Source organism: Mytilus edulis, chromosome 1 (genome assembly GCF_963676685.1).
Source record: "Mytilus edulis chromosome 1, xbMytEdul2.2, whole genome shotgun sequence".
NCBI classification, from domain to species: domain Eukaryota; kingdom Metazoa; phylum Mollusca; class Bivalvia; order Mytilida; family Mytilidae; genus Mytilus; species Mytilus edulis.
The window spans coordinates 125,218,825-125,230,811 of record NC_092344.1 but is presented as its reverse complement, the minus strand read 5'-3'; the positions used below and the strand labels follow the sequence as shown (position 1 = coordinate 125,230,811).

General features: G+C 34.8%; 1 protein-coding gene across 1 annotated transcript; it reads right to left on the bottom strand.

The window, feature by feature from the left end:
• Positions 1-1,686: 1,686 nt before the first annotated feature.
• On the bottom strand, positions 1,687-11,437 carry LOC139508347 (uncharacterized). Its single transcript, XM_071295957.1, has 2 exons — positions 11,430-11,437; positions 1,687-2,626 (listed from the first exon to the last, which is right to left on the bottom strand). Exons 1-2 carry the CDS (start codon positions 11,435-11,437, stop codon positions 1,687-1,689), a joined length of 948 nt encoding a protein of 315 aa, XP_071152058.1.
• Positions 11,438-11,987: the final 550 nt, after the last annotated feature.

The following is an 11,987-nucleotide window of genomic DNA, read 5'->3' as shown; positions in this document are numbered from 1 at the left end:
ACTCACAATCTCCAAGAAGCAACCTTCAGCTAATTAGTATTACAATGTTACAACAATTGTCACAACACTAGTTACATGCTAGAACATCTAAAATAGACTCCTGTACTGTGTAAGAACGAAGAAAACAGGCGATTGTTAATAATGTTTAAAGTTTTAATAACATCAGATGTATGGTTAAAATGACTGAGTTGTATGGCTGCAGCCGAAGCACGCTGTTGAGAAAGATAACATTGAAAGATTGGTTATCGGTGCTTAACGCATCCCTTGCAAATTATAAATTTCAGAGTTAATTTTGTTTCGCCAAGTGCACATTTCGTCTGCAAACTCACTAGTGAACAGTGGTGGATCCAGAACTTTTCATAAGGAGGGCCCTAGCTCTGACTGACCTAACTTGAAGGGATTGGGGCCGCTCCAGGCATGCATCAGTGATTTCTTATATAATCAACCAAATTTGTCCCACAAAAGGGGAAGGGCCTGCAGCGCCCCCTCCCCTAAATCAGCCTAAAAGTGAAGTTCGAATCAACAAAAGTTTAAAAGGCCAAATTAATTAAAAAGTTGACGAGCATTGAGGCTAAGATAATATATTCCTTAGGTAGAACATTCGAAGTATTTCGAATAAAAAATAAAAACTTTGAAAACAGGATTATGGGCTTTGCTCATTGTTGAAGGCCGTACGGTCAACTATAGTTGTTAATGTCTGTGTCATTTTTGGTCTCTTGTGGACAGTTGTCTCTTTGGCAATCATACTACATCCTCTTTTTTATATTGAAAAAAAATGTATTCAAGTTCGGATAGAAAGTTTTCACTACTTTAAAAGCAAATGCTTTAAAGCATGAGATATCAACTAATTCAGTTAAAATGGTTGGTTCTTTATTTCCGGTGTTAGAACACAAATTTTAAATAGTATAGAACATGTCTCAGTCTTTCTCTTATTAAAGGTATAAAGGTTAACATAGACTCTTGCACCACACAATTTATTTTATTAACAGTCGAACGGACCAATTATAATGTAACGTATATAATAGGTAGTTGGATCGTCATGTTTTATCTGGTAGTCATTTTCATATTGATAACTTTATAAGAATTGCTAAATTTGATAATGCAAGCCATCGGTCATTACCAACTTTATTTGCTATTTACTGAGAACATGTTCCCTTGTGAATAATGTTAATTATTGTTTATGACTTTCATCTCCCTGTAAATAGAACGTAAATATAGTACTTATGGAATATTAACTTAATATAATGTAAATAGAACGTAAATACAGTACTTAATGGAATATTAACTTAATATAATGTAAATAGAACGTAAATACAGTACTTAATGGAATATTAACTTAATATAATGTAAATAGAACGTAAATACAGTACTTAATGGAATATTAACTTGATAACTCGATATCTTGTGACGGAAGTTACACATGGACATTTATTTCATTGATTCTATAAATCAAGTCCACATATAGAATTAGTAAATACACATTACATATTCATACAGCGAAATAAACGAAGGTAGGCGACTAAATACACGAGAAGACCACATATAGAATCAGTCAATCGCTTTCCATATTAATAAAGCAAAATAAACGGAAGTTTGCGACTAAATCTCCGAGAAGACCACATATATTCACATACATGTCATATAGTTTGGGTTTTTTTTCAACCCAAAATTGAATGTCAGTATGATTTAATTTTCATTAAAAAAGTCAGAATGGTTATTTTCGGTGAAAGTCATTCTTATTTGTTGGAGATTCAGTCCACCTCTTTCGTTTTGTAATAAGTAACTTATTTGTTGGAGATTCAGTCCACCTCTTTCGTATGGTAATAAGTCACTTATTTGTTGGAGATTCAGTCCACCTCTTTCGTTTGGTAATAAGTAACTTATTTGTTGGAGATTCCGTCCACCTCTTTCGTTTTGTAATAAGTAACTTATTTGTTGGAGATTCCGTCCACCTCTTTCGTTTGGTAATAAGTAACTTATTTGTTGGAGATTCAGTCCACCTCTTTCGTTTGGTAATAAGTAACTTATTTGTTGGAGATTCAGTCCACCTCTTTCGTTTTGTAATAAGTCACTTATTTGTTGGAGATTCCGTCCACCTCTTTCGTTTGGTAATAAGTCACTTATTTGTTGGAGATTCAGTCCACCTCTTTCGTTTGGTAATAAGTCACTTATTTGTTGGAGATTCCGTCCACCTCTTTCGTTTGGTAATAAGTAACTTATTTGTTGGAGAGTCAGTCCACCTCTTTCGTATGGTAATAAGTCACTTATTTGTTGGAGATTCAGTCCACCTCTTTCGTTTGGTAATAAGTACCTTATTTGTTGGAAATTCAGTCCACCTCTTTCGTTTGGTAATAAGTAACTTATTTGTTGGAGAGTCAGTCCACGTCTTTTGTATGGTAATAAGTCACTTATTTGTTGGAGATTCAGTCCACCTCTTTTGTTTGGTAATAAGTCACTTATTTGTTGGAGATTCAGTCCACCTCTTTCGTTTTGTAATAAGTCACTTATTTGTTGGAGATTCCGTCCACCTCTTTCGTTTGGTAATAAGTCACTTATTTGTTGGAGATTCAGTCCACCTCTTTCGTTTGGTAATAAGTAACTTATGTGTTGGAGATTCAGTCCACCTCTTTCGTTTGGTAATCAGTAATTTGACACATATTGTTCCTTGATAAATCAGAGATAGAGTATATACATTTTCAACGAAGGCATATTCTATAGATTACTTTGTCAAAGTAAGATAAAGGGACTCGGTAGCATCCAGTGAGTAAATGAGTGAATATGTTGCTAGATACCTTATAAATGTCCCTCCTTTCAATTTGTTTCACATAATGATACGGTGATATTTGCCGATGTTTTTCAAAGATGGTAAAAAGTCGTCAGTGCTTTGCCAATTGTTTTCACGTTGACTATTTACGTGGAATTTTAACGAGCAATACCCTTCGATAACAGAAATCATAACCAAAAAATATCTCTAAAAAATGATTGAATTTCTTCTTTTATCATGGGACGCTGGAAAAACAAAATTTAGATATGATCCATTAGGCCAAGTTCTTATAAGGGACCTCAACATCGTTCAAGACCGAGAGGTTGTAAACTTTCGAATAAAAAGACAAATATATCGTTCAACATCGATGATAAACTGGAAAAGAGTGTCACCTGGCTATAAAAAGTTTCGTCCTTGTGTAATCATTATCGTAAACAGAAGAAATCCGATAAAAAACCTGTTGATTCTTTTTTGCTTTTAAATAGTAGTAGAGAAACGTTCAGTTCTCCCTTTAACAATGGTTTGAGATTTTCAATTAGAACGATACTATATTTTTTACAATATTATACTAGAATTCCATAGAGATTGATTGCAAATAAATAAATGACTATTTCATTCTGAGGATTGACTTTTGTAAATATTTTCCATATAATACGTTAATGCTCCCAGGTCTTTGATGTACAACTAATTGAAGGTAAAAATCCATTCATTTATCGTACCGAATACTTATTCATTCGATTTTACACTTCATTTAAAGTAAATTTAACCTGTTCAATTCTGTGAAAACATATAAAATACCGGAATTGTGTAAGGGTAGTATAACATACTATCTAATGTCACGACATGACAAAAAAATTCAGACGACAAATTGCTAAATGAAGAATGTGGAGAAGATACTCACCGAACTTAAGTTAAATTACAGGTGTAACTAGTGGAGCAGATGCTGCCATTACATAAGTTACATGACGGGTACCACTAGTGGAGCAGATGCTGCCACTACATAAGTAACATGACGGGTGCAACTAGTGGAGCAGATGCTACCACTACATAAGTTATATGACGGGTGCCACTAGTGGATCATATGCTACCACTACATAAGTTACATGACGGGTGCCACAAGTGGATCAGATGCTGCCACTACATAAGTTACATGACGGGTTCGACTATTGGGGCAGATGCTGCCACTACATAAGTAACATGACAGGTACCACTAATGGAGCAGATGCTGCCACTACATAAGTAACATGACGGGTGCAACTAGTGGAGCAGATGCTACCACTACATAAGTTATATGACGGGTGCCACTAGTGGATCATATGCTACCACTACATAATTTACATGACGGGTGCCACAAGTGGAGCAGATGCTGCCACTACATAAGTTACATGACGGGTGCCACTAGTGGATCATATGCTACCACTACATAATTTACATGACGGGTGCCACAAGTGGAGCAGATGCTGCCACTACAAAAGTTACATGACGGGTACCACTAGTATAGCAGATGCTGCCACTACATAAGTTACATGAAAGGTGCCACTAGTGGAGCAGATGCTGCCACTACATAAGTTACATGACGGGTGTCCCTAGTGGAGCAGATGCTGCCACTACTTAAGTTACATGACGGGTGCCACAAGTGGAGCAGATGCTGCCACAGCATTAGTAACATGACGGGTGCCACAAATGGAACAGATGCTGCCACTACATGAGTTACATGACGGGTGCCACAAGTGGAGCAGATGCTGCCACTACATAAGTAACATGACGGGTGCCACAAGTGGAGCAGATGCTGCCACTACATAAGTTATATGAAGGGTACCACTAGTATAGCAGATGCTACCACTACATAAGTTACATGACAGGTGCCACTAGTGGAGCAGATGCTGCCACTACATGAGTTACATGACGGGTAATACTAGTATAGCAGATGCTGCCACTACATAAGTTACATGACGGGTGTCACGAGTGGAGAATATGCTACCACTACATAAGTTACATGACGGGTTCGACTAGTGGAGCAGATGCTGCCACTACATAAATTACATTACAGGTGTCCCTAATTGAGCAGATGCTACCACAACATAAGTTACATGACCGGTGCCAGTAGTTTAGCAGATGCTGCCACTTCAAAAGTTACATGACGGGTGCCACTAGTGTAACAGATGCTGCCACTACATAAGTTACCTGACGGGTGCCACTAATGGAGCAGATGTTGAAACTTCATTAGTTCTGGGAACAGTATATCTAACATTAATATATATGTTCCTGATTAGTTACATGACGGGTGCAACTTGTTGATAGGTGTCACTTGTGGAGCAGATGCAGCCACTTCATAAGTTACATGACGGGTGTCACTAGTGGATAGAATGCTGACTATGACAAGGTAACATGCTGTCATTGATAACGGGTTCTCTCCCAAAGAAAGACAACTCTTGTAGAATCAGGTAGGAATAAGACAAATCTTTATAATACACTTAATTTCGATCCAGAGAAGATTCAAATCATGTAGGTCTGTTTAATCTTTAAAAATCATTGTAGCTAGTTTGTTGTTTCGTATTTGTTTTAGTTTCTGTTTTAAAGATCTCATATTTTATAATAAAAACAAGTGTGGACACAGATGAGTGTGGATAGTATGTTTGAATGTTTGACAGTGTTTTATGATAAATGTAGTTCTATGATTTTCCTATATGTGTTTTTAACTGTGTTGCACGATGACAACCAACCGGAGCATTAGGAGTATTGTTTATTTTATATGTAGTTTAGTTTTTATGTTCAAGACAGGCATGGAAGAGACACTAATTGCATTAGTTACCAAATGATTATGATAGAATATGTTCCACATCTTTGATTTTGGATACATTTTATAGCTAGGAGAGCAACACATAATAGGTTCAATTTTTCGTGATTTTTTTAAATTGGGAGATGATATCTGAGAACATGATATAAGGAGCCTGTAATTCAGTGGTTGTCGTTTGTTTATGCGTTACATATTCGTTTTTTCTTTATTTTTTGTACATAAATAAGCGTTATTTTTCTCCTTTGAATTGTTACACATTGTCATTTTGAGACCTTTTATAGCCGACTATGCTGCATTAGCTTTGCTCATTGTTGAAGGGTGTGTGGCGACCTGTAATTGTTAATTTCTATGTCATTTTGGTCTGTTGTGGAAAATTGTCTCATTGGCAATCATATCACATCTTTTTTTATATGTATTTGCTAACTATTTGTATGGTTCTATTTATATATACTGAGGCCAGGATTTTTTAATTTGTTGGTTTACCGATCCGCCGACCCGATTTTTCCGATTTCCAGAATAAAAATAAAATTGACTTTTCATGCTTTTTTATTCCCGCCGACCCTAGCAAATGCATTATCCCTGAAAAATAATTAAATAATTTTTTTTTATGAAATGAAATGCATTAATCACTAACAAAATTGATAACACTTTCTGTTGTGAAAAAATAAAACTTCCAGTTTACGTTTCTAAAAATAGACAAATCAATTATAACTGACCTTGAAATGTCGTTTGCGCAAATAATATTGCGGAACGAAACTTGTTTTTAAAACCAATTACACAATAAGTTCGTTTCCCTTATTTGTCATCAGTCCGTAAGATCATCATCTCATAGAAATAGACTTGTCCAAATGTGGACAGGGTAAAGGCATCAAGTTGAAGTACTGAATATTAACAAATCATTTGGAATTTTCTTGTTTCATAGATAATGAAAAAATTATCGTCCATTTGGATAAAAAACGGGAATGCGAGACAACAGATTAACCCGATAATCTCGTTTTCCAGTGGACGAGTCTATTAGGTTTTTAACACGTGTGTTGAAACTTATTTTCGTACGACGTTTTTACATTTTTTTCTTTATCAGTTTTCGTGCTTGAAGATCATTATTCACCAAGTTTTCTGGAATTGATAAAGAGCTACGCGAATTTATTTTTCTTGTTTCTGATATGACGATTTAATTTCGTCTTTGTCCGTGCACCCCCCCTTTTTTTACTGTAATTTATTAGACAATGTCATGCGATGTTTATAACATTTGAGCAATAATATTTCATCGAACTAAAATTTAAGAAATGATGATAAAATAGCATAACAAACATATTGTTAGAAAGGTGAAATATATATTGATTTTGCATATTTTTCTGTCTTCAAAGATGATTTTTTTTCTTTTTTTTTTCCCGACCGACCGACCCGACTTTTTCATTGGGAAAATCCGTAAACCATCAAATTAAAAAACCGTGGCCTGAGTGCCAATGAAAACGCAACACTTGGTTTTTCAAAAATAAAATTTATATTAGAAATCATGATCTTTCAAAATGAATTGTTCTTGAAAATTAACAATTCTAACAATAGATCGATATCAAACAAAAATGTTTCATTGTCATCTTTCGGGCGCAATAGATAAACGAAACATCCAATGAAGAATCATCAAATCACAGTCCTAACAAAAAATGTTACAACCCTGTTGTGCAGCGCAATCTCGACAGCGCCGCGGAATTGATCATCCCGGACGTTTAATGTGATCTCGAGGAATGTTATTCCACTTGTCCCGCAAAGCAAACTCAAGCTGACTTTTTGATATTGGTGGTGGTTTTCATCGTCTAAACCATGTCAAATCTGATGCAAAATTTGCTCTATCGGACCTAAATCTGGCGAAACGCATGACTTTTGGCCAAGGCGGGTGCCAAACGTCTATGTAACCACCACTGACGATTTTTGGTACATAATGAATGATTTTTGGTCTACAGAATTCGATGTTTACGCCAGACGGCCATTAAGATGTCGGCTGTGGTGTTCTTTAACTGTTGAATTTCTGCGCAAATGGTGCTTTACTGAAATTGCTTCAGAGGATCTACCTTGACTACCATTGAACTCTCGTGACCTTTGGACATCCATCAGAGTCGATATCGGATATGTTAAAGACCAAATGTATCGGTTTTGCTGAGCGTTTCTTGCTTTTTGAACCCCGGGATGTGGCTTATCATTAACTGATCCATTTTTGTTGAATTTGTGGATGATTTGGGTTATTGTAGAGGCTACAGTCTTCTCGAAATTGTATGCTGTGAAAGGCTTCATTGGATCATGCCGGAAACTGCATGTCGCTGGTTGTCAGAAAGTCCTGGCATTTACTCAGATGTTTATTGCAGTTTCCTTACAATAAGGGCGGGAAAATTCACGACATTAGCCAAGCTTTAAATGACAAAATCGTGAAAATGGTGCGTATATTGAAAAGCGGTGAACTCGGTTTATGTCCGTTCAAAATAACCCTTACTTCGCATTTGTTCCAAAAATCACCCAACCGTAAAGTTGTCGACAATTGTCTTTAAAGTCATTTTCAACCAACTTTACAAAGTTCTAATATAAAATAAATAAAAATTATCAGACTTTTTTGAAAAACAAAAGTGTTGCGTTTTCATTGGCACTCAGTATATCTTTGTGGTGGCTTGTCAGTATCATTAGTATAACACTTTAAAATGTTGAATTGATCCTCAGATTAGAAGAAATTTATTGGATTTTAGTAATGACAATGCCTAACATGATGCTTGGGCCTGATGAGCTAGAAAGTAAGCTTCTGTGCTGTTTTCTATCAATTCTTTGATAATATCTCCTTCAAAGCTGGTGAAAGCAAAACAAATTTGGTCAATGGACAAATAATGTTTGGTTCAAACAAAAAATAAAATGCTTTCATCTCCCTGTTACTTACATTGTACATAGAAATGATAATACATGGAGACATCCTTGTACATGAGAGTTGTCTGTAAAATCTTTACTTCACAAAGAATGAATTGCATAACAATGAACCGAGCTCAAAGCAAAGCACTTTAATAATACACTTAGACAGAGAGCTTAATCCAGTGATATACTTTGTACTACAGGTCCTTCGTGAACATCCATCAACCAGAACCATATCTCAATAACATGCCATTCTACATGGTTGGATCATAAGTCCTGAAAAAGACATGATTTTTTTTTTTATCGTATTTAAAGTATATATGCATAGGTTAAAACTTTCACAAATTTGAGGTATAATCATTCAGTGTCTAGCAACTATCAATCGCTTCATGCACAAACTGATATAGGTTGAGCATGAGTGCCCTCTGTTGGAAATAAAAACATACCTCCACCTAATTTTAGTAAACTGATGAAGAAACATTCAAAACTATAAAATGTTATCCAAGACTTGTCAGTGTCTATATATAGCTATTCACCATCGCCACTGAATCAGTGATATATGTACACATAAATACATGTAAGACTAAAAGAGGCCCCCCCCCCCCCCTGTCTGGAAAAATATGGTTGATTATTTAGAGGACCACTGGAGCATGATCAGAGTGGGCCCTCTCTCAGGCAGTCAGTGGGCCCGCACTTATGAAAATTTCTGGATTCGCCACTAGAAATATCCCTCTAATAGACTAGCATTTAAATCCCAGTTTTCTAATATGGTAGCTAGGTGGAACCTAAAACTAAAAAATTTGAAAAAAATATTTTAAATATATTTCAAATGCATGTATATGTGATAATATAAATTCTCCAGATTTCACTGTATTTTCCCTTTTGATGTTTTTCAACTACAGCCAGTTTGGTGTGGGTTGATGTTTGATTGTTGTACATGTTATGTATCGACATGAGATTTGTTTATATACATAATACTTATTTCCCTAAATTCAAATAAAATAGATGTGAGAAATTAAAGGAAACCATATGCAAATATTAAAAAAATAATTTGCATTTGTTCTGTTGATTGATAGTGGTACACATATGAAGAAATGGTGAAATCACTTATATATAGTTCTGATCAAAAGTTTCATGATAGACATGCATGGTAAATAAGTAGTAGGTTGTTTGAAGTTTGCAGCATATTCAACTTTGAAAATCTTTTTCAGGTCTACAATCCATATAAAAATCTGTATATATGTGGTATAATTTCCAATGAGACAGCTTTCCAGAGGTTAAAATAACAAAGTAATTATAGGCAACCATACAGCCTTAATAAGTGAGAAAAAAACAGTCTAGACATGTTAAGTAAGCAACAATTAATGTAATGGCCTGATTTGCAACTTATAAACAACAGGTTTGGAACCCTCCCCCCAAAAAAATCAAAGAGCAGATTGCTCTGACGGATACGATTGCCGTTGTTTCGTTGACACATGTACATGTATACATGTAGCTGGATAATATTATTTTCAAAACTAATTCAACTGCACATGTAAAATAGTTACAAAATAGCCAATCCCGGATAAAAGTGTATGAACAATGCGATTAGGCCTATTGTGTTTTATTTTTGTACTATCAATTCCAAGTTTACTTTCCACAGCAGTCACTGAGACTCAGAGTGAGAGAAGGTATTTCACTTCGTATCTTATCACCTATTTTCCTACGTTAATTCTAGGAGGAACCCCATTCCTAACTCTTTAAATATTTAATTTCCTTTCGGTCAGTGATCATGACTCCTTTCCGTACACATTTATCGGTTTAAATTTCGATCATTTTTAATATAATACACTTTATTGACAGAACGAGCTAATACTCGACATATTGTTTTAATTCAGAATTCACGGAATTTACTTCCAGAAGGGAGAGAATTGGAAACAATAATATGGAAGACTCCATTTTGCCTGAAGGGGTGTTCTACGATGTGGACTATATTTATTTTCATTTAAATGATGCATATGATTTAAAATTATGCAACAATAATAACCTTCAATAGCAGACATACATAGAAAAGATCCCATGAGTTTAAAATTAATTAATTGAGTGGGGAATCCAGAGCAACCATTCAATTGAAAACCCCTCAAAGTCAAGAAAACTATACGCATGCGCATAATTTCCAAAAAAAACCTGGAGCAAGAACGTATATTAAATGTTTATTAAACGACCTAGATAGTTCTCTATTTCTTTATGGAAGTACAATCTCAAATATCAGTTTCATAAAGGTAAAATATAAGAAAAACTCCACTTCAGTTCTTATATGACAGAAATAGATTTATCGGAATTCAGAGAACTCTCGCATTTTATCAAACTGGGAATTCCCTCTAACGTGTTTCTAAATTTAGAAAAACACTAAATATAAATACTGCGTAATTCTGATTTTCCGTGTTGTTAAAAACACGCATATAATTAAAATACTAATAACTCAAAATTTGAATCATCACCAAAAAGTATACAGATCTTTAGGATAATATAACAAAGACATGTGTAAAGTTTGAAGCAAAAATCATAATTTGTTTTTGAGATATGGCCGACATGGAAAAAAACCTCCCCCTTTTTTACAAAATACCCAACAATTCAAAAATGAAATTTTGAATCATCACCAAAAAGTACACAGATATTGAGATTAATATAACTAAGAAGTGTTTAAAGTTTTAAGTCATAATCAAGAATGGTTTTTGAGATATAGTGTGATAAAGACCCCCCCCCCCCCCCCCCCCTGTTTAGTTATAAAGTGCAGCAACTCAACAATTTTATTTTCACCAAAAACAGATCATTTGACCATCATAAGAAACAACTATATTAAATTTCATGGCATTTGGATAAGTCATTCTCAAGTTATGGTGAGACATGTTTACGCCAGACAGCCGGACACCAGACATTTCTGTACCATAATATGTCCTGTCAAAATTTTGACGAGCGTATAAAAACAATCCATTGATGTACCTTTCCATTATGTTCATTATTATCTTGTGTTTAAATTTCACAGATTTCTATTTACTTATACTAAAGTAAATATGCGGAAACCAAGAAAAATGCTCATTTCGGCTTTTTTTTGTAGCCCCCAATTCCAAAACTATTGAGACTATAACCCCCAAGTTCTATCCCCACCTTCCTATGGTGGTATTCAACCTCCAAGTATAAAATTTTCAGAGATCCATTCACCAGAACTAAAGTTACTGCAGCAAACTAAATAAGTCTCAGTACGAAGACGCAGACAACATGATAGCATTATATACAACGCAAAGAAATTGTTCTGGTCATATAAAAAAATGTTAAGCGTCTTAATTTTCTTCCAGTCTTAGTACCGCCTACTTAACGTTTTTTTTGGTACAATTTTCAATAAGCACTGTTAAAGTGTGTGAATAACGTATAAATGTTAAGTTTAATAAAAGACACAAAAACTGTATTGCTATCAATTCTAAAATGAGTTTTGAGGGTGGTGTGAAGAAGCAAGCTTATTATAATTATATATGCCAATCTCTTATTATATTATTTATTGGC